The sequence below is a fragment of the Anneissia japonica genome, unplaced genomic scaffold, assembly GCF_011630105.1.
Source record: "Anneissia japonica isolate Jap-2015-1 unplaced genomic scaffold, ASM1163010v1 scaffold288053_len460827_cov147, whole genome shotgun sequence".
In the NCBI taxonomy this organism is placed as follows: Eukaryota; Metazoa; Echinodermata; class Crinoidea; order Comatulida; family Comatulidae; genus Anneissia; species Anneissia japonica.
In genome coordinates, this window is record NW_022725151.1 from 175,705 (window position 1) to 200,550 (window position 24,846).

General features: G+C 34.6%; 1 protein-coding gene across 1 annotated transcript in view; it reads right to left on the reverse strand.

The window, feature by feature from the left end:
• Nucleotides 1-16,328, reverse strand: part of LOC117112660 — a 21,550-nt gene extending 5,222 nt beyond the window's left edge. The window contains exons 1-11 of the mRNA XM_033255767.1: nt 16,192-16,328; nt 10,505-10,610; nt 8,400-9,719; nt 8,148-8,294; nt 6,407-6,723; nt 5,737-6,106; nt 4,335-4,646; nt 3,590-3,919; nt 2,818-3,111; nt 1,837-2,157; nt 481-783 (exon numbers count right to left, since the gene is read on the reverse strand). Coding sequence (XP_033111658.1) covers nt 481-783; nt 1,837-2,157; nt 2,818-3,111; nt 3,590-3,919; nt 4,335-4,646; nt 5,737-6,106; nt 6,407-6,723; nt 8,148-8,294; nt 8,400-9,719; nt 10,505-10,604 — 3,814 coding nt within the window. The 5' untranslated portion in view covers nt 10,605-10,610; nt 16,192-16,328. The remainder of the gene's footprint in view (nt 1-480; nt 784-1,836; nt 2,158-2,817; nt 3,112-3,589; nt 3,920-4,334; nt 4,647-5,736; nt 6,107-6,406; nt 6,724-8,147; nt 8,295-8,399; nt 9,720-10,504; nt 10,611-16,191) is intronic.
• Nucleotides 16,329-24,846: the final 8,518 nt, after the last annotated feature.

The window sequence follows — 24,846 nt, forward strand, 5'->3', positions numbered from 1 at the left end:
CATATATATATTGTATATATATAAATATATATATATGTATATATGTACATATATATATATATATATATATATAATCAAAATATTTAAATCAAGGCAGTGAACATAATATATAAATATAACCAAATGGATTAACAGTGCTCAGATTTAGAAGCACATTTCGTTAATACAATAGTGGGAAAACATATCTCCGGTGGGATTCAATGAGGGGCTAAAGAAAGGCCAGAGAAAACCTAATTCTGGGTAGTCTTCAGTTCGTCGTCGTCGTCGAAAAATAGCATTTTGTCTACGTATTGCCATAAAAGTGTGTAAAATGAGTTGCTTATAATCATATTTGAAGTCTAAACGCAGCCTCAGTGGCCCAATTGGCTAGGCATTAATACAAATAGCAAGGTCCCGGGTTCAAATCCTGGTTGGAGAAACACATTGTTTCACAGATCTCTTTTATTCGTTTATTATACTGAATTCGAATGTAAAACATACCAATTGGTCTTCCATCGACTCTAGCAAACGCCTGGGATGCAGCAGGACCATAACCGATCTTATTTCCACATGCAACAGTAATATTGTAGTAAGTAGACGGTCTAAGATAGCTGATTCTTAGTTTGGAATATTTCGCTGAAATGTACCGGATATCGGGCGCCAATGTTTTCGCATTTGAATCGATGTACGTTACGTAGCAGGTCTGTAACGGAAGATTACCAGTAGATCCAAATGTCCATGAGACAACTAGACTGTTATCCGCCTGACTATCAGTTCGAATGTTTGTCACTGGCCCGGGTTTATCTGTTGGGATATAGTAACATTATTTTCATTAGTATCTTTAAATAGATATTTTGAGAATACTGGTTTTAATGGTGCAACATAAACTTAACTGCTAATTTAAAACGATCAAATAATTTATCAACTGTTTTTTACTTAGTAACATACGTTTTACTAAGAATATTTAAATTTGCATTACCAGTCAATTTAAATATCTTTGCAAAGAATATAGCAACTGTTGTAGCTCAACCTTGTGGTGGCGCCAGGATTTTCCTGATTGCTGAAATTATGAGACAGAAAAAGAAGGGAGGAACGATGTTTCCGACGAGAGCCTAATACCCCTCTAAAGTCTCTGGAAATAGGGGTTTGGAATCTGACATTTAATCGATTTTAGTGTCTTACAATCTGTAAAATTTCCTGACGAATTGTGTTTTTTTTTTCTCCCCGACGAAGTAGAAGGGGGTGGGTGGAGATGCACTGGCGTCACCGTTGGCTCAGCAGACGTTCACTTCGTTTCACTTTTACACTAAAGAGTATAACTAGGTATCGGTTATTTCCTGCCGAATTGTACTCAGGCGGTACTGGAGAGGGACAACTAGATTTCGTGCTCCACAACAAGACATCCAGTCGTAGAAGCCTTTATGAAGAAAACCTACTTAAAGTGGTCTAGATTGCCACGAGACCAGCTAACTCCGGCTTTGCATATAGGAGGATTGAATTGTGTTAAATGGACAATGCACATGGTGTTTACGAACATTCCATGCTAGGTTTGTAGGCCCTAGTCTAGCTAAGACTAGGTTTATTAATTTTAGTATATCATCAATATTATTAATACATGAAATGTAATACAGTAATAAGAACAGGAAGAAGGAAAAATAGGAAAGAAAATTGGAGCGGCTGAAATATATACCGAAAATCTACAATAATAATCAATTTGTCATTATTGCATTACGTTTTTGTAACAATGTTGTAGGCACTAATAATCAATAGTCTCGGTGCCGGCAGCCTACACGTTTGATAATTCTATTTATATTCTTTGTTTACACATGTTACTCATTAACATTCGAATGCCTTTACCTAAAACTGTCAATAGTGTTGATTTTTCGCTGTTCTCTCCTCCGTTTGTGGCTTGACAGTAATATTGCACGGTGTCACTACTCTGGATATTATTGATCGTAAGAGTACTGGTATACATCATATATCCGTTTAATTTAACATCTGAAACAGTGTATTTGTTAGAATTTGTGATTTTTGTTTTTCCTTGAGTTGTGTCAGGTGGCGACTTGAACCAGTTTACAGTTGGTGCTGGGGCAGCATTAACCAAGCAAACGATCTTTTCCTGTGCGGTTCCTGCCTGCGAAACATCGTTATTTGTCACTGCGGTTACCACAGCTGATTCTGGAATGAATGGTAAGAACAAACAGTTTTAGTAGTGAGGTTGTTGGTGACCAATACTTCTTGCTTTGTGCTGGTTTTAGCACTATTGAAGCTTCACATTCATTAACATTTTAGTTTAGATATGAAGCTAAGATAAAAATGTTTCAGTTTCAATTTCAGTTTATTTTCCAAAATCTTAAATATTTTCAAGTACTGGACAATGGAAGGATGACCAACAAAAGAGCAGAGCTCGTATACCATTGGCCACCTAAACAAAATTATTAACAATAACACGGACGAACATGACAACATATTGGCAGGATGAAATGTTCTCATACAGCCGGTGAAAATTTAGTAGGCACTTTATAAATATATAAACACACCACCCAAGGACTTATATGTAACAGTTATAATTCATTAAACCACCACCATCATCATCATCGTCTTCATTTTCATCGCCACCACCGTTTTCATTATCGTCCTCATAATCGTCGTCGTGATTATCATAATCATCCTCACCATGCTACTCATCATCATCATTTTGCTATATCTCGTTGTTGATTTGATTTATGTATTACACATGAAAAAAGTTCATGAATGCGATCTCCAAAGAAGCCAATGCATCCATAACTCTGCGAGCCAGAAGTCCCAAAAATAATTTGTATAATTTATAATACTTACTAGTCATTTTTGAGACGAACGATGCGTAAGCTGGTTCACTTTCACCCTTTATGTTGCTACAACTCAGCGAGATGTTGTACTGAACTAATGCGTCAACTCCACCAAGTATGAATTTGCTATTTTCTACACTAATGTGCACTAATTGTGAGGCAAATCCAGCTTTAGAACTATCCACGTATGTTAAAATACATTCAGTAAGCGGAAGATTTCCCGTGAAATCCATATCCCATGTCACCTGGATGCTATTTGGTGTAATTCGCGTTGCAACTAAGTCGTTAGGAGAATCAGGCTTCGCTATAAGAAAATATACAGAGGAATAGTCATACCAATTTCCTCAGTGGCACAGAAAAAGTCATGGCCGTAAGTACAAGGTACCATTGAATACAACGATAATAAACATAATGGTGGCTGAAATAATGTATATAATAAAAAAAAAATAAAATGTACGTCAGTTTAGCTAATTCATGTACTGTACAATATTGTAACTCATATTATTATCAAACATATCTGAACGGAATATCTGAACGTGAATTTCAAAATATTTGGAAATAGCCCATTCAATAATGGGAAGGGAAAGAACAATAATATAAAAATACATTCTCTCTTAGAAAATGTATAAGGTCGTCATTATTAGTACTAACTGAAATAACCCATTTAAATTAAACTACTATAATTTACTTTAGTACTATATTATTTAATTTCATTATCATAATTTGCCTATTGACCTAAACTGCAATATTTCAAAATTTAAGTCATAACGGAGTAAACTTACTGAGTACATATAAGTTACAATTCTCCTCTTTGGTAATCGTCTGTTTATTGACTACGTTCTTTGCCTGACATCTGTACTTTCCATCGTCAGCGCGAATGACACCAACAATGTTAAGTCGACTTATAAATGACTTGGTTGCCACGTTATATTCCGCCGGTTCGACAATAATATGATCGTTGTCGCTGCTCATCTCGGTGAAAGCAACGCCGTTCGCAGAACGAAACCACTTGAATGTTGGTGTTGGGCCTCCCGACGCAGAACATTCAAACGTGTGATTAACACCAACATTTAATGTTGCAGATCTTGGGGGTTTGATGATGTTTACTTTAGCTGTTATATGAAGAAAAACAGACTACGTATTGTATGTTCACGTTTGTTTTATTTAAATTTTATTTAATCACATTCCTTTGAAACATTTCGGAAATGAAAAGAAAATAGCGTCGTCGTTGTGTCCGTCGTCGTCGTCATCGCCATCGTCATCATCATTCATATTGTCTTTTTTTCAGATAACAACACACAATAAGTGGAGAAGGCTATAATAAGACCATGTGCTGCGCAGAGCACAGACCTTTAGGCTAATAGCCCCCTTAATAAAAGGAAAAAAAAATAAACACATGAGATACCTTATTAGAATAAAAGTAATAATGCAGAACATTAAATAGTCAAATAATTATTAAATTATTTAAATTTTGTTCGCAACAAAAATTATTTAGAAACTAATATAAATAATTAATTTTGTACTTACAAAAAGACATTAGAAGAAACGCTGCTCGATCCTTCATAATCTTTAATCGATATGAATTATATGTTTGGCAGAAGTACTCCCCATTATCAAAGCTTGATACGCCATTTACTGTAAACGTGCTCCTATAAACGAACTCCCCAAGATATACTGTATCTGCTATCGAGAATTTATCAGTGTTGCGTATTTTTTGTCCATTGCCATCTAGCCACTCTATCTCTGGTTTTGGGTGACCATACACTTCGCAGACAAACTCTTTTGTTACACCCCACACTGTAGTAACGTTCACGGGTTTCGTGGTAATTCTAGCAGGGGCTTGGAATAAAAAAGTGTAAATGTTTAAAAGGTATATATACCTAATAACATGTATAAATATAGCAGTAGCAAAAATGGTTGCGTCGGTTTAAGTGTGGCCCCAATGTTTTTCTCTGAAACGAGTAGGCCCTACCACTAAATAGTTAATTTCGTGCTAAATACGGGTTCTTTAAACTGACAGAGACTAGCCGTCTATCCGAACGGTTTTCGAAACATAGAACATACAGTATCACAGTTAAATAATGATAACCTAAAATGCATATTACATTACTATAGCTGCACTCTGTAATGTGTATTGTAGGCCTACTTTTATGAAGTAGAAACTGTCTTGTCATGAACGAGCATACACGAATATGCAATTAAAACGCTTTATTTGTGTCTACTGGGCTAAGAATTAACTGTAAGGCCCCACCCACTCTTGACCGTCAACCTCAATACACTGTACACAATAATGTAACACATGATCAGATATATAGTGTGATTCGGTCGTGATTTATTACGACAAAAGGCAAATGGACCGTCGCACATGATCGGTCCCTAAAATTAACTTCCATAGTAAAAATTCTTAAAAAGTGGCCAACAAGCCAAGCGGCAGGGTGTCTTGGCGCCCTAGTGTATTGGAGGAGGAAGGGGTGGCAGGCAGGAAAAAGAATTTCCAAGGAGTTATCGGTGCACGGAGCGAGGTAATTACAATCCGCAACGAGAAAAGGGGTCCGGTTATGATTCCACACGAGGAAATGCAATAGAGTGACACCAATTGGGGTGTACCTACGCCCCTTGACACAAAGAGTTTTTCCGCTGGTGTCGGAAAATTTATTTTTCTTCTATACAAGTTATATTTAGTGTGTGTTATTTACCATCTGTGTTTTGTATTTTGTTTTATATTTTTGTATTCTATATTTTTATTACATTGTACCAAGAAAGCAAATTTTATGTATTGTAATCACTATTGTAAGTACCTTTATTGCTTCTCTTTCATAACAGACGCACAATTGTCAAATGTGCAACAATAACGAACTGTAATAATTCATATGACAAATAAAAAAAACTTTGAATTTTGAGCTGAACAAGATAAAAAATGTATAGTTACCCACACCACAAGGCCCATCGCCCACACTTACTCCATCCATAGCAACAGTAAAATTTGAACCTGCCAGGGCCTCAACAGTAATGTAGTACGTTTTTCCTGGTGTGATTCCATGGATTGTGGAAATAACTGGATGCCAAAAGTTACCATGGTTATCTCTGCGTGTCCAGATCATTTTCTCAACACCATCAGATACTAAATAAGATGTTATTGACCCGCTAGGTCCACTGATGAAGTAGTGAAATGACATACAGGCGGAATCATTATTCAGAACAAAGTCAGGACTCCTCGCTTTACTGAAGGATGTTACGCTGCCTGTTTCCCGAATATAAGCATAGTAGTCACCTAAAATACAAGGGAAAGCCAATAAGAACTTTTTTCAAAAGGACAATGCACACGCTGTGATAATGTTGAAAACGATAAAGAAGATTATGACAATGATGATGATGATGATGATGTTGTGACATGTCGTTCAGGAGGATGAGGAAGATGATGTTCAATATTGAGATTCAAAATTCAAGATTATTTTATTGTCAAAAAAAAAAAAACAAAAACAAAACAAACTGGAAATTCTATTTAGTTACAACTATATTAATACATATAGACAATGGGCTGGAGGAGGTGGGGAACTGTCTCTTATACACATCTAGATGTGTATAAGAGACAGGCCCACACTTACTCCATCCATAGCAACAGTAAAATTTGAACCTGCCAGGGCCTCAACAGTAATGTAGTACGTTTTTCCTGGTGTGATTCCATGGATTGTGGAAATAACTGGATGCCAAAAGTTACCATGGTTATCTCTGCGTGTCCAGATCATTTTCTCAACACCATCAGATACTAAATAAGATGTTATTGACCCGCTAGGTCCACTGATGAAGTAGTGAAATGACATACAGGCGGAATCATTATTCAGAACAAAGTCAGGACTCCTCGCTTTACTGAAGGATGTTACGCTGCCTGTTTCCCGAATATAAGCATAGTAGTCACCTAAAATACAAGGGAAAGCCAATAAGAACTTTTTTCAAAAGGACAATGCACACGCTGTGATAATGTTGAAAACGATAAAGAAGATTATGACAATGATGATGATGATGATGATGTTGTGACATGTCGTTCAGGAGGATGAGGAAGATGATGTTCAATATTGAGATTCAAAATTCAAGATTATTTTATTGTCAAAAAAAAAAAAACAAAAACAAAACAAACTGGAAATTCTATTTAGTTACAACTATATTAATACATATAGACAATGGGCTGGAGGAGGTGGGGAATCCCCGTGCCCCCCCCCCCCCGCCCACCCTCCACAGTTAAACTTCCTTGGTATCATTTTGTATTCAAATATTACAGTAGTACATTTAATCAATTTATACATTTTTCTTGTAAATAATTTTTTTTATGTTCCATATGCTTATTGTAGATTTCTAAACGCTTGTGAGTGTGTCATTGACCTCTTCTGTGCAGGTCAATGACCTATGACCTCTAGTAACGTCAATTTCTGCCTGTTTTAAAACCTTTTCAATATCCTATAGGCTAAATACCAACCATCATACAAATCAATTGACTAAATCAAGAACTGTTGTTGATTAGAAATCTAGGATCATAACACAATGACAGTAGTACATTTAATCAATTTATACATTTTTCTTGTTAATATCATTTTTTTTTTTATATTCCATATGCTAATTTGTAATAGAAAATACCAATTGGTATCAAATCTACTCACAACCGTAGATTTGTAAACATTTGTGAGTGAATTGGAAATAAATTTACAATTTTTCTGTGGACCTCTAGTTATGTCTGTTTTCAAAACTATATATATGCCCGTAGGAACAAAATTATATCAATGAAGTTTAACTTGGGAGGGGAGGGGGTGGGGTTTGACCCCGCACCCTAGCCCATTGTCCAATACATACAACATTACTGTATATACAAACATCTAAAATATAACAAAAATAGCAAAAAGTACCGTAACCAATATAAATATGGCAAAAACGATTTGGCCTATGTAAATAAAGTAAATAAATACAGTTAAAATAAACAAGTGATAAAACATTAATTTATACATTTGAGCTTTAGTACCTTATTGCAAAAGGCATGATAATGACGATTATTTATGATGATGATAATGGTGACAGCGATGGTGATGATTTATGATTGTGATGATGATTGTGATGATTGTTGATGGTGTAATCAATATCCTATGAACATGCACAATGGCTTTCGTAAATATTTTCTAAATGTGTCAATTAGAGACGGCTTTTTTGTTAATATGTTTTATTGATTAATGTTATTTGAATTATTTGTTTTTTATATAATAAATGATTTGTTACTCTATGAATTGATACAGGTACACTTGTCAATACGAATAAGTGATGAAAATAAAATCGTAGGTAAATATTTAAAGAACTTACATTCGTTTTCGCCAACTCCATTCTTAGGAACGTTGGTAGCGCCTTCTTCTAGCAAACCACAAGTACGCATCCAGTGTGTGTTCGTACCATTTAATAAAGTCCAACCACATAAGTTCGTTTCAAATTGGCAATCCAAACTATATTCACCTAGGAATAGAAGAACTTATTATCTTTAAGCTTTGTTTTGAAATTGAAATATTAATTTTCAAATGACTATGCACACACACACTATATCAAAATGTCTGTACAAACCAATTATTGGCTTTCTCAGCTTAACCTCTCCGTCATCTGACTTGTACGTGAGTCGGTCAACTGCGTACTGCGATGGCAGTAGGTATGACACTCGAGTATTGATACCGTACTGTAGTACCAGAAACTTAGCATTGGGATCTGTATGACGTAATGTGTACGATCCTGGGCGTACGGACCCAATCCTGCAACACATTCCGTTGCCAAAAGGATAAGAACGCCAAAAATCAGTACGTTGATTAAATGATTTAGTGGACAACATAAAAGCTCCATTCTGGAAATATCGACATTCTGCTGTTATGGAAATGTAACTGTTAAATGACGTTGAGCTAGTGCCGTTGAAAGTAGTGAAAGAAACCGTTCCTGTGTACTGTTCAATGGCAGGAACAATAGCCATAGCAGGGTCACCTTTTCCGGTAGATAACTTGCCACTTTTTATGTACTGAGCCACGATAATAGGCTTACTTGCTGTCATCCAGACAGGTGAGACTGTATTTACAACATAATCTTTATGTTTGCCAGCATGTAGTGTGAGTGGATCGCTCTGACTACTGATTAGAATTGTTGTATTGTCATACGCTGCTAGTATTCGATAAACGTATCCAGGCTGGGTGTTCAAAAAAGGCGCAAGAGCAAATTCGTACCCGTATGCATTCACTGGCGGTATGAATTCGACTAGATGGTCACATGGTGAACTAGTTGCCGGAACAAAGGCGCATGATGATCCAGATTGTAATGCTATAGGGGCATCAGCTACAATGTGTGTACCGGTACTATCACCGAAGCTCTGAATTTGAATGGTTTCCATAAACTCCAAGGTCCTAGTGATAGTTTCACCTTTTATGTAGCTTCTGGTTTCAAAAATTACAGAGTGTGACAGCGTAATTGTTACATTGGTCAAGTTTTGTACGGCTGTGATGGCAAACTCGGAAAATTCGAATGAAGGGGCATCGAACGACATAACGTAGTATTCCGTACCGAGGGCATCAACGGGAATTGCTTGAAACGCATCTGTAGTTGTCGAATCAGAGTCGATTCCGGCAACGTGTATATCTTTATCACTGGTTACTTGCACAGCTACATCATGGGAGTCTGCAGTCCGGGCAACCATCGAATTTGGCAGGTCAACATACACACTACTTCCATAGTTTATAGTGTAAACACTGCTAATAGCTTTGCCGTATACGTAAACTGTTGTTATTCCCTCCGTCACGGCGGTAATTGTCAAATATGGATCAGACGTATGTGTCTGATGGTTGTCCATAAAGGTCATGATAAAATTTTTACCAATACTGTCCATTGACTCAAAAACCATATCTTTGTCTGAAACCAAATATAATACATCGTTTTATAACAAAAATTGAAAATAATTCTCATTTGTTTTGTTTGTTTTACATTATAACGTTGTGTAATACTGAAAGGATGATGTAGATACATTTCCACTCAACGTGCAATGATAATAATCAGAATAAAGACGTTACTATTCAACTGACACCCGATTCCACGTTCTGTTTTAGAATAAGAAAAGATGTTGATTGTTCCATAATCATGCGATGGTTATGCTATCTTAGTATGGATTATGGCATAATGTCCTTCGTCTAAATTTGACAGATACAGTAACAAAAGCTTAAATTTATACTAGATCAAGTTGTTTTACATTGTTTAGGCTACATTAGGCTTATCTGATTACGAGACTCAATATAAAAGAAATAATTTAATATGTAATATTGAAAACGATAAATAAACATAAAAAAATACGTGAATGAAAGAGTACATGTTACTGAAAGTGGTGCTTATCATGCAAATTGTTAAAAAAAAAGGGGGAAAAAAACATTATTAGTTGACCAGGGTTCATGGCTATGTATAGAAGTGCGCATCTTCACAATAACCCTAAACCAATTCCTCCGCCTGAACTTAATATTAAAACATTATTTGTAAACTTTAGTACGGTATAGTTGATTAAAAAAAAAACAGAGGAATGTTGTGTTAGTTGAATATAGTGAGAGTTTTTTTTAAACAGTAGGATATTTAGAAATTAAAATATGAAATTATTGTATTATTCTGATGAAAAACATATTCTCATTTTAATTTCTAAAATATACACTCACCTAAAATAGCAGACGTTTTAGACTTATTGGTGATGGCGATAAGTAACAAAGCAACAAACACAGCACACTGCCTGCTTCCCTTTCTAATGTGCACCTTCATATTGTTCTAAACGATATATGAATAAATGTATTATATGATTATATATTGTTTTATACTGAGATGTGGAATTAATTCCACTTCTGCGGCTATTGCCGTGGGGTTGATCCACTGAACTAGCTCAGTAAAGTCACTCAATTTGTTCAAGTTTTATTATGTGTTATATAATGTATTTACAAAATTTGAAATGCGGATAATTATTGCTGAAACGTCAAAAATTCAAGTAGAATAGTCAATGACATGCTGAATAAAATGAGTTCCTTTAGGGCCTCAGCAGTTGGTACAGTTAATGTGTTTTCAGGATCAGTCGTCCACCTCTTGAATTCTTGAGGGAAATGAAAACCCATAGGCAGTGGCTCTGTCATATTGTGGTGCTGGATAAACGGTTTTTAATACGTAGAAATCTATTTAGTTACTATTTAAAGTATGAATATCGAGTGCTGTTAGTTTTAGAAATGTCCGAAATGTGTAAAATAGTACCTTTGACATTCAGTGAGATACTCTCGTATAAATAAGCTATATATAGCCTTTGAGCTAAACAATACAGGAATGTTTGTTATTTATTAACTTATATATATAAACGTTTTAGCTATTTCACCATTATATTATACTGTTGATATATATATAATATATAATAAAATATATGCTTCAAAGTAGTCACCTTGTGAAGAATTCTCATTCTATTATGCAAAATTATGCAAATTGAACAAGTTTATTGTGTGAATTAAAGGTCTTTGTTACAATTAGTTTGGGGTTTTTGTTTTTCTTTTTAATTTGTTTTTTTTTTCTTTTTAAATGCCTGTTTTTTCACACTTCATATTTCCATATAGACGAGAGATGGTTTATTTGTAATACAATATATCTACACAAGGAGATTTGTTTATGTTTTAAGACATGTGGTTAAATAATATTGTGTAGGTGACAGGTTATACAGTAGTTCACCGTCCGGCTATGAAGAATACTAATTGAAACAAGTAAACGCATTTCACTTCCATTTTGGGGTTATGCCAACCTGTTGACAATGGAATAACTGTTTCCGGTTTCTAATGTCATCCTGTTTAAGTACTGATTTAACTGTGATTGTGATAAGCAGACACTATCTAATGTTTAGTTAAATTTACGCTTTTAGGATAGTGGCTCTCGTCAAGGCTCTGTTAGAAGAGTGTAGTTTAATACTAGAAACACTCATCCCAGCCCACATGAGTTATGCCACTGCCCATATTACAACCACTGATCCTTATATGGATGCATAGTAATTTAATTTGTTTCCTACAATATTACGTAATCAAGATAATAGTATATAAATATCAATTACGAGCTAAAAAAAAAGTTAAAAATTGTACATTAAAAACCAAATTTCATCTTTTTATGCCTTATATCTATAAATTAATGCTAATCTAAAAATGCAAGCACGGTTTAGAAATGCTCCTCGGGAAATAGAGGAGAACGTTTGTCCAGGGTGTATATTATATCAACATCAGTAGCATTTTGCTCCCCTTGGCTAAAGATGCTGTTAAAAATCCATAAACCTCTTATTATTTATCATCATAAAGTACTAGACAAACACGAACAATAAAGTGTTACTGCATCGGATAGATTTTCATTTAATTGCCTTTATCGGAGATCGTGTAATGTATCCCAGTGCATTGTCTTTCGGTCCTTGATCTGTCTTGTTTTATGTTATTTTAACCGTGTATAGCTACATTCTATCTATTCAGACCATACATTGTTTACAAGTGAGTATTAAGTTGTTTCCGGATGTTATCTTAACATTTGACAACTGACGTTTGTATCTATTACAAAACATAAGCCATAAATACCACTTTCTTTTTTGTGTTTCTGTGCTTTTGTCTACTAAACAATGACCAATTATTATAACATATTCAGACTGGCCAGATTAAGTGACCATTTTATTTTGTTTAATTTAAAACTCAATAATTGTGTTAAATACAATAAATTTGTACACGTCTCATCATCATACGCCTGCGTGCTCCTGAATTCAATAACATTCTTAGAAGTTTCCACCGTAATTCTCGAATAAGCGCCTAGGCTAATAACATTTGTGGAGGCTTCAGTGCGGAACTTATTCTAGAGCGCTGCTTAAACAAGGTCTCGCAATCTCGAAAGCTCCGATGAAGGCAGTATAATAATAGTAGGCAGTAGAGTATATTGGCCCTGACGACCGCCCATACAAAAAGATACATTAATCAATCAGCAAAAACTGTTCCCTGGATCATCAATCAGCAGGGTGTCAGAGCTCCTCATCGGAGCTAAAAAGATCTTTTATTCAATCAGCCAAATATTATTAGAGCTTTTCATCGGAGCTAAATAAAAATAATTGGCCTTAAAGATATTAATCACTCAGAAGGGTATTCCTAGAGCAGCCGAGTGTTTCTAGAGCTTCTCATCGGAGCTAATAATAATATAAATAAATGACCCTAACGACCGCCCATACAAAAGAGAATGAAAAAAGTCTATCAATCAGCCGGGTGTTCCTAAAGTTTCTCAATCAGCCGAGTGTTTCTAGAGCACTTATTCGAGAGCGGCGCCAAATCACGTTTGGTACAGCGCTTATTTGAGAGCGGCGCTTATTCGAGGATTTACACTTTGTCTTCTTTGTTAAAAGGGTTTTTTTTTTTTACAAATTCATTCCATATGGTGTGACGACTTTTCTTATTTGATGTGGCGAATGAGAGTAGTTTTTAAACAGTTGAGTCTTCTAAGTTATATGTGAACTTCCAGTATTTAGCTCTAATTTTTGTATTCTATACAGTAAGCTTTATAATAATTATTGGGATAATGTTTGCGATTCTGCGTGTTATATAATTGTAGGCCTATTATTTTTGTGTATTACTCTTGTAATTTTTGTTCAGTCTGTGTAACATTTAACCTATACTTTATTGTTAAAATTATATTTTATCTTAACTTATTACAGGATTAAAAGTTTATGTTTTATTGTAAAAGTGTTTTCAAGATTATTTACAAATACAATGTCTTGTTTTCATCCTATTTACTGAAATTTGGTTAATATTAAATTGGAACAAATTTTACTGCTTATAATAAGTGGCATTAGTCCTTCACCTCGTTTCCGACTCTTCAAGATCTCACCTCCTGGTATACGTAATTACCAAACCATGTGTGTCTTAGAAATCTGAAAGTGATATGGCTAGGGCCTTATGCTTTGTCTACGCTATCATTTTTTGTGACAAAAATGTGATGTGCACAATATAGTAGTACGATGACGTCATATCACATACTATCAAATTGTATCAAAAAAAAGTTTAACATGTTCAACTTTTATTTTCCATCACATTTTATGTGACGCTTTTTTGATGAAATGTTATAGTGTAGATTAACATTCAGACTAGTTTGAGGTAAACTGTGCTTAGTGTCAAACCCCAGTATTCTTGGTTCAGTCCTCAGACTACAATTTATAACACCAAAATGTCCATGCGGTAAAACGTTCCAAAGTAATGATGAAATAAATTGTCTGGCGATAATGGGCACACAATAGTGGCCGGATAGGCAGTGTTAATAAACGCGGTAACACCGCGCATATAATAACCCCAAAATTGGAACAAGGGTGTTATAATGCAAGGTTGGCTACCAAAAAACCGCTTATCTGACACATAACTAACTATGGGAAGGGTTGGTGGGTGAGAGTGGCGTTCTCCCACGTGCTTCGTATTATTTATTCTTTTTTTTAAATACTTGTATTTGTTTAAAAATTAATGATAATTAATAATTTAAGCTATATTTTGTACTGTATGTTTAAATTTGTATTTTTACTATTTTACTATTTTAATGTTCTGTATTTTCGCCTGTTCTCTTGTATAATTTGTGTGGTTCTGTAATCTGTTCAAGGGGGGATGTAGATAGAGGTGCTTGACACCTGTTCATCCCCTCCTTTTCGCTGCTTTTTGTCTTGTTTTTGAATTGTTCTTGTATTTTTGCAGTGATGAAGTGTAATAAATAAATGTGCACAACATAGTGGTACGATGACTTCATATCACATACTATCAAATTGTATAAAAAAAAAGTTTAACATGTTCAACTTTTATTTTCCATCACATTTTATGTGACGCTTTTTTTTTAATGAAATTTGATAGTGTAGACTAACATTCAGACTAGTTTGAGGTAAACTGTGCTTAGTGTCAAACCCCAGTATTCTTGGTTCAGTCCTCAGACTACAATTTATAACACCAAAATGTCCATGCGGTAAAACGTTCCAAAGTAATGATGAAATAAATTGTCTGGCGATAATGGGCACACAATAGTGGCCGGATAGGCAGTGTTAATAAACGCGGTAACACCGCGCATATAATAACCCCAAAATTGGAACAAGGGTGTTATAATGCAAGGTTGGCTACCAAAAAACCGCTTATCTGACACATAACTAACTATGGGAAGGGTTGGTGGGTGAGAGTGGCGTTCTCCCACGTGCTTCGTATTATTTATTCTTTTTTTTAAATACTTGTATTTGTATCAGTAGATTAGACCAATTATACTATTAAATATGGCACTATTCAACAAGTTTGGGAGATAGGGGGTGTAATGACCATTTGTCCACCAAGTAATTATGAATGAAAATAATTCATAACCAGAACAAAAACATTCACATGTGATCAATAATAGATAATCAAAGAATGTTTTTCCAAATCTGTCATTTTAATTTTATAATAATAATTATCCTATAATATATAATAATATAAGATAATATTAATTATTAACCTACTAACAAAACAACATTGCTTTTGAAATTCCTTTATGCCTGTACGACAACAAAACAAAGCACTTACGTTAACGAAAAGCACATGCATGTCAATTTATTTGTAATTGGTTGTTGTTATCTATTCAAATTATGAAAATCTCATTGAGAAGAAAAACATCTCAGATCAAATACCGCGTCAATATGAAGACAGCTAGATAGAGGCTGCGAATTACCGCGTCAATATGAAGACAGCTAGATCAATAGTGAGCTTACCAATGAAATTGTGCTTTTTTTTAAACATATTCATAGAGGTTGACCCTTTAAGTGTATTCTCGAAGATGATGATAATGTATTTTTTATTTATTTCATGAAGCCTAATTAAATACAGTGTGTTAGTGCTTTGTATAACTCATAATTAATATTTATAGTAGAATATGATAGAATTAGACAGAATACTATTTTATAGTAAAATATAATAGACTAAGTTTATTGAATTTTAAATTTGGATTTTAAATGTGTATGCTGTAGGCCTATATTTAATTTAACACTATGTACATGTAAACATTTTACAACACATATTGCTAATTCTATTTTCTATTTGTGGTCTGTTCATGTCAGTACAATTACACATTTCAAATATAATTAGTACCTTAGAGTGCTCCTATAAAAGCATTTCAATTTACCTTCCAATTTTTTTGTAACATTTTGCACATTACAATGGAAATTGAAATATATACCGACTTGTAAAGCGCCATATAAAGTTAAACAATTTTTTTTTTCAGAATGCTTAAAGAAAATGAAAAATGATATAATGAAAACTAACCCAATGCACTATCCCAAAACTAACCAGTAACGATATTTAAAAAAATGTATACTTACATTGAAAATACAAAGCAAAATCGTTGATGATGTAGTCGTGTACAATTATATAGGCCCAGGGATGTTGTTGACGTTGCCGAATAAAGTTTACTGCCACTGGTAGTGCACTACTACTAACGACTGAATCGATATTGTGTTCCACCTTGGGTGACAAAAGTATTTCCTGCTTCAGGAAGCTCAAGGCTCTGATATTGGTAGAAACACTTCTCACTAAAACAATACACCAGGACAGTATAAAGACGACATCGTTTATATATCGTGCATCACGGATTTTGATTTTTAAATTGAACAAAATAGGCAGATTATGTCAACAGTGGGTAATATAAATGCACAGTCTTTTAGAATCAAATGGAATAGTGTTATCCGTCAATAAAAGAAATATTACTTTCTTATTCGCAAATATTGCTTACAATAACAATGATTTAATTTAAGATTTTAATTACAATTGGCTTTTTATTTATTACATATTTATTTTCGTTTTTCAATATGGAAAATGCATTTCAGTAATTTAATTCGTTAATTTATAATTACTGGGACTGTTGTTTCGATTGTATTTACGTTGTAAGAGAAAACCCGTTGATTTTTCTGTATTTGAACCCAAATCGTCCCTGAAAATATACAATTATATAGACATGAAGGGTGAAGAGATTATTGGTGAGCCTGTGAATGGTTTGTCGACACTCTGAGTTTCTTACCATCGTTGTAGTAACATGTATGAACGGAAGTGATAACGCTTACTGAGCTTATATAGTTTAACACATGTGACTGGTTGTCCCTGTTGGTATAATATTTCGTCATCCGATTTGGCAAGTATATCGACTTTTATCTGTTTTATCTGTCCATTTGTTCAGACTAGCTATGCTAAAGACGAGTTTAGTGTCAGTAGGCCTATAACAGTTGCGCTATATAAAATATTTCTTTTTATAGAAACCAACTAATAGGTACCGGTATAGAATAACAGAGAATTACCGTGTTAGATTATGACGTCAAAAGTGATCAGTAACAGTACACTTGTAGGACAAAGTCGTAAACGAGCTATTATTAGAAAAGAAATAAATGTTAATTATAGCAGTTACAATGTTCAACTGTGGTATTGTTTTCCCCCAAGTTAAGTTAATACTATTGTAAGTAAAACGGCAACCACAATGTTGCTCCGAAGAGCAGCGTAGCTCAGTCACTAATATGGTGGTAGCCGCTGTGTGTGCGCTGAACCGTGGAGATCTCTCGGTCCTGGGTTCAATTCCCATCGCTGGCTCTCCTTGTTTTTCAGCTAGAGGGATGAAATACAAGTTACAATAGCGCACCGTCTTTCGGATTAGACGTTTAAGCCATTGGTCTCGTGTGCATTATGGCCCATGTGCACGTTGGACAACGCAGTACACTCTTCGGAAAAGATAGGGGAATGTTTCCCGGTGTACTGCCCAATCACCACCTGAAGAACCCCACTGGAAATAGGTCTTCTTCTAGACTTTCGTGGGCTATCCTTGGTGTTTACACCGAATAAATCCAATCCAATCCAATCCGAAGGAACTGAGCCGTAGTAAGAAAATTGTACAAGAAATGCAAATAAACTCGAAAACCATTTCTTAAGGAAAAGATATGTAGATGTAGAATTGTCTGTCATTAGATTTTATTTTTAAAAAAGGATTATTCAATTCCATATTTGAATAGCCTGGACTGTGGTATTGTTTCAAGTTAAATGAATACCATTGTAAATAAAATGACAACCACGATGTTGAATAGGTCCATGCTCTGAAGGAAGTGAGCCATAACCAGAATTGAGGAAGTGTAAAAAAACCTCAAAAACCGATTTACCAAGAAAAATATTATGTGTAGATATATTGTCTGTCTTTAGCCTAAAAAAGAAGGATCGATTCCATATTTGAATAGCCTAATGTTGATAGTTAACTTAAGTTGCGAAATTTTATTAAAATTTGAATGAGAATAAAATTTCCAGTAAATATACATTTCCTTTCATTTTCTATAGACCCTTAGGTGGCTGGTGTAGTAAAATTCCAATAATTTAGCAAAAACTACAATTGTTCGCTCTGTTTCTGTTTCGAACAATCTTGGTTTAGTTGGATTTAATGTATCAAACACTATTTAGTAATTATATATTTACGAATTATTAATTATGTACTGCCTGCCAAGAAAAAAAAATCGGTTAAAAAGTAAAAATGAAATTTTTTTTAATGAATTCCACATTTAGAATTATTTAATGTGTTTTTCTTTACTGGTGGAAAACCTTCAGATGAACCCGATTCCACCTAAATGATCTGATAAGTATCAGTTTCGGCGGTAAATAATAGTTATGAAAGTCATGATGACGTTACCAAACCTGAGGGGATTCGGATCAGAAGATTGATGACTGGTGCTGGCACCAGTACAGAAGTGTATCAGCATTTCATTTGTCACCGAAACCGATCCTTTAGATGGAATCAGTTGTCAGATGATTGTTTTTGATGTGGGTATGGAGTATCTTGTCCCATCTCATAAGTCCTCTTCAGGCTGAATGAAGAGACCGCATGCAGCTGTGGATCAGCTTTCCCTCATATCCTGATTAACAAGCATGTTTGCAGTGGGAAGTGCGTGAATAGCTAAAATCCTCTAGCAAATAAACTAATTGTAAATATTGTCACTTATTGATAAAAAGTTGGTTGACCATAGACCTGGGTGGCCGCTAAAGATCCCAAAATGTCTGGTGGCAAATTCAAGTTTAAATGGCCTGCTTGCATGGGCTTTTGTGGGAAATCCGGGTGACAAAATGCCTTGGTGGTTTGGCCCAGAGTGGCAAAATACCGAGAGGCAATGGGCATACGGTGACAAAATTCCAGATGGGATGGTTGTTTGGCAATGGTGATGATGGTAGAGATATAATGTGCAGTAGGGTAGGAGCTTTGGTAGGCCTCTATAATTATGATGCGACGCAGGGTGATTTTATTTAATATTTTATTGAGAATTATTCTAGTGTATACTGTAGTCTCGAGCTTATGGTCTTTCCCTGCTGCTATATCAAAACCAACACAGACATATATTGAACACTAAAGGGTAATTTCCTTCCGATACAGATTGACTGCTAGCTGTTTACACGTAGTGATAAAGATCAGATTCCTTTCTCCTGGGGAGTCTTGCGCTTCCGCCGTTCACACTTCACTTATTCCGCTGATCGCTTTGTTAATAAGTTGTCATGCATTAATGTAGACTCTAACTAATAGTTACAGGATTTAGTTTATGTTATCCATCTGAGGTATTATATTTATCTTCTTAGTAGGTTTGTAGGCATTGGTGAGTAGAGGGTACGCATACCTCCCTAGCACCTCCATATAAAAAGAAAGCATAGTGGTGGGTTTGGACATTAACTTTTCTGTGGTAAGGGCTATAGCTAAATGGAGGGGGTAGGCCTAGTTAATTACAAATCAAATATACCTATTGAATTTCGTCCGTTAACGAAATATCAGCAAAGAAATAATTTGTATACTCTGGTCCAATACGTTTTTGGATTATCTTTTTTTCAGAATGCCCGGAATTTTCCTCGTAAATATTCACTAGGTACCCCAGTTGCGGCTTTGTCTAGAAAATCTCCGATTTTCCAGTAAAATAGACAACGCGCCCTCATTAAAGTCATTGAGTAGAGATAAGAGAGTCAATTCACGAAGAAACAATACCATAGTCAACAACGTGATCTAAAATATAAAATAAATTCTTTAAGGAATCTTAATACATGTGTTGATATTCACTAGGTACCTCGGTTGTGGCTGTCAAAGTAAAGACCCCGATCTTCCAGTAAAGTACCGTACTCTCGCGAATAAGCGCCACGTTTGAATAAGCTCCACGTTTGAATAAGCGCCACGTTTGAATAAGCGCCCCTCTAAACGCCCCTCCAAATAAAAATTTCCTTAAGCACCCCGTTTGATTAAGCGCCCCTTCTAATTTGAATAAGCAATGTCATAAGATTTTCTTTTTAGCAAGACAATAATCCAATCAATCATGAAGCTGTGGTTGTTGGCATGATTTGAGTTGCAGAGTGGAATACCATTCTTCTTTAGGTCAATATCAAAATGAGGATATTTTTCTTGGACAGATGAGAGCTCCGATCCCTGGATAGACAGTATATTTCCAACTTATCTTATATATTTGTCTGGCCTAATCCAAGTCCTCTTTTTTCATTTTCCGACAATTTGCACCTTTAGCACATTCTCTATTCGCGCGAGTACGGTAGACAGGGCACCCTCATTAAAGTCATTAAAGCGAAGAGATGAGAGAGTAATATCGTGAGAGGGAACAATACATTAATAGTTAACAAGGTGATCTATTTTTTTTAAGGAATGTTAAAAGTTGTTTTAATGTTAAAGTAAATTACTTGATAATTACAGTTGTTTGCAATATGACAAAACGAAATTTTTAGTATAATTCAAGCCTGATTAAAACAATTTTAAAAAATCGCCGCATTAGTAATCCAGACCAGAAAGAGCGAATGCTGGTTTTGGGTAGACTAGATAAGCAAGAACATCAGATTAATGGTCAATTGTTTATTTATATCCCAACTGTACACAAACTTACAATCGTATGTGAATATATTCTGCGTGCTATAATTACTCGAATATAATTTGAGAATATTGAAATCATAATGCAACTGACGATCCATGAAATAAGAAGTTTACTGTTAATTGTTAATTATATTTGAACAAAAGGTATTAGAAAACAACAGTTGTGTATTTGCAAACGTATTATTATAGACCTATTACTATTATTGTTATTGTTATAACTATTATTATTATTATTATTATTATTATTATTATTATTATTATTATTATTATTATTGAGCCCTTCATACCAAATCGATAATAGCCATCCCTCTTTGCTCCGACCAACTTGTTTTTGCTGTACCGGGAGGTGTATTAGTATTGGCATTCTAGTTCCCAGTTTAATGTATTGCATAATTGGATGAATTTATGTATTTGCGAATTGCGTGACATTTGCAAAGTGGTGTGGTTTTACTCAGGGTCATAACAAAAAAAAGATTATATCGGCCTTTATTGTTACCTGGATACATAACATTTTGATTAGTGACGCTTAACCACATACAATATTAAATATACTGTATAATCACAATATATGGTGGATGTTTCAATAATATTATGCATTACCTTTTGAATGGAAATATAAAGCGAATGGACTGTGAAAGCAGTCTCCCAGATCTCACAGAGGTCCTATTGTGGATGATTTTAGGAACCCTTACTTCCCTGATACGTAGAGGTCGCACTTCTGTTTCTTTCTATAATCGTGTTCTTTAACAATTCAAATTTAACCTACAACTACGAGTAATTAATTACTAAATTCATTTATTTCTATTGCTCAAATTGTATAAATTAAAAATACACAAAAAAGGAAAAATAATAAAACAAAAATAACTGTAATAAAACAAAAATTACTTTTTAAATGTTTCTTTATAAATATTTAAATCATTGAACTACTAAATAACAAAAACACACACATTTCATAACAATATTTACTAATACGTACAGTTTATTAAGATAAGTTAAGGCACTGAGTCATTGTCACAATATTTAGGATATTTCATTCTACTGCAGCACTGCTAACTGAATCGTAAACTAATGAATATGCATATGTTGTAGGCCTATGACTCAAGGTAAAACGGTCTGTGAATGGAAATAAGTGACATGAATATTAATGAGGTTAAGGCAAAGTGGCATTTTGATATGTGAATACTTACCTTCAATATATATATATATATATATATATATATATATATGCTATGTATAATATGTTAAAGCGAATATTGATAGTAAAGGAATACCATTAGCATACCATTCTATATAAATGTTGTATTCATTTATAGATGGTCGGAGGAGGTAGAGCCAAGTCGCCTATACTCAAGACTTGTACCAGATATACTAAAGTGATATTGACTGAGGGGAAAAGCCCTAGCAGTTAGCAAGACTAAGTACATGAATTGTACTTCGAATGCATTGTTACAGTGATAAAGAATCTGGGAAGCAGCACAACACTTTGTCATTGGATTGACGAACGAACTTTTATTTAATTAAACCCAGTTTATTTTATATATATTTTGTTTTGTGTCTTATTTTCGGTCAATGTCGTGACAGCAACTTACAGGCGATCCATACTTTAATACAGGTCTAATAGGCACGTTAAAGTATACATAATGCGAATAACCTTTGATGTTCATGAAATAATATAATGTGTATTCATATCCCACTTCAAGTTATGTACACTGGATAAGAATACCCAGTATTTCTATGCGCTATACAATATCTTGGACAGCACCGTTATGTTTAGGAACTTAATAACTAACTTCTATAAAGTTAATAACTTATTTGATAGTTTTGAGTGAGGTATTAAAAATTGTAATTGACTGAATGTATTTTTCGATATTTTATATTTTTCATTGGCACACAGTGTAAATCCAATCTGTATAATAAAGTTTAAAAACATACTTAAACTTATACCTACATTTATGCCAGGAACTCCAGACACTCGCCTGAGTAAGTAAATTGTCAATACAGTACGTGTAATTCAATATTTTTGTCTCAATAATGTATATTTTGTTTTGTTTAATAATTATTTAACAGTTTTAATCTTTGTTATGCGCAACAATAAGACGAAGAACCGGAATGAATGGCATAATGGAAGAAGTGTCAAAAAGAAGTGGAGATGACAGGGCGTGTGATATAGCTGACATTAGATGTACAAATAGAGAAACCGAATGGATAACCAGAGAAAGTAAAAGAGAACGAGGAAGACAGAAACAGAGGTTAACAGACGACCTGAGAATGACAATAAATACTGGTTTAGGAAACCATTATGGAGCAAGAGGTGGACGATTTTAGGGGTAGGCTTATGTCCAACACTGGAATGATAGACCCTGAAGTAGGTAATATTTGTTGTTCCTTTGTGATAACCTGCATGCGCTTGATAAAGCCATGACCTGGGTTTTTATGTTACATTCTTCATTGTTTTATAAATAAAGATTCGTGAGACTCACAAATTGCTATCTCAAAGTGAGTAAAATGTTGTCGAGGGATCTTTCCGTTGAGCCCCTCACCCCTCTTGGATATTGTTGTTACCGCCAATGACCATTGTTGTTTAATTTAGTATTGTTCTTCGCTTGTTTTTGTTTATCTTGTTCAAATAAATAAATGAAATTAATGCAATAGCGTAATACGTAAACACTTACTTTTGTGAAACAAAACGTGTTTATGAAACACGCGCGTATTCCTGGTCCGGTTCTGCTCTGATTGGTCATTTGTTAAGTTTTATTGACATTCCAGTAAGGACCATTAACAGTCTTGTAAGTAATACATTCTTGTAGGAGTGTTCTTTTAAACATACTCTCAAACTGGCTGGTATTATTTTTAAAGACTTTTTTAAACAAAATGTCCGTCAATCAGCGACAAATATTTGTTTGATCTGTTTCTCGTTGGAAGCTATAAATATTTTAAACTGCGCTTCACTCATCCAATATTTTTTTTAATTTTCCACAAAAACGTGGCTAAAACAAGCAATTTTGTTTGGAAAAATTACTGTACATTTCTCTTAATTATATATTTGTGACATGTTGATGATATAAGAAAAATTAATTTTCTACATAGACAAATTTTGTTAATAATCTGCAACTATTATAATATTTATATACTCTATGGTCTCTAGAGGTCAAAGGTCTTAGCCTCGCTGTCACAAAGTGATGAATTAGAAGAAGGGCTGGTAATCACCTTGAAAAGTTCAACTGATGCCTCAATTAGGCTGTGTTAAAAAAAAGAGTTGTTGCTCGGTCGGTTTTTTTTTTTTTTTTTTTACATGATAGCGCATAATGCAAAAAGGTTCTATCCGCTTCACATAGGTGTAATGTGTGTAAGTATTTGTTATTGTTATTAAGCGAGCTGCAATGTTTTGAATCATTTGAATCTTAGAGTTCTGCATTTGAAAGACCACTTAAAACATTGTTGCAGAAGTAAAGGTGGGATGTAATGCACCTGACCAGTCTGTGAGGTTGTATCATTATCCAAGAATTTTTTCTAATGCTGCCAATATTGTGTATGCTAACACACGCTGCCCAACAGTCGTTACGAACTTGTTTTGCAGCATCTTAGTGTCGAAAATAACACCTAAATTCTTGACTTCAGTAGATTTCAATTGACCTGAATGGAGCGATTTGATTCTGGAAAAAAAGGAGACTTCTGTTTTTTTATTCATTCATAAAGAGAGAGATGAATGATTATTTTCAGCCCATAATTTGACGCTCTTGATGCATGCTAAAATTTCGTTTGAGCAGATACCTATCCAATTTATTAAAGGCACAACCAACTTGGATATCATCAGCATACATGATTACTTTGCATCCATGCGACTTGATGACCTCTTAGACTGAAGAAGTGTAAATGGCAAAAACAACAGAGGTCCCAAGATAGACCCCTAAGGTCCACCACAAGAAACATGTTTCTGCTCAGATGAGATAGGCCTACCTTGCATCACCACCGACCGCTTTCAATCACTAAGATAGGATCCGATCCATTTTAGAGCGGTGCTGCCAATACCAAAATTAAATGACATGCATGCCAAAGTGGTATCATGATCTAAGGTATTGTGGACATAAAGCCACAACCGGGACACTTG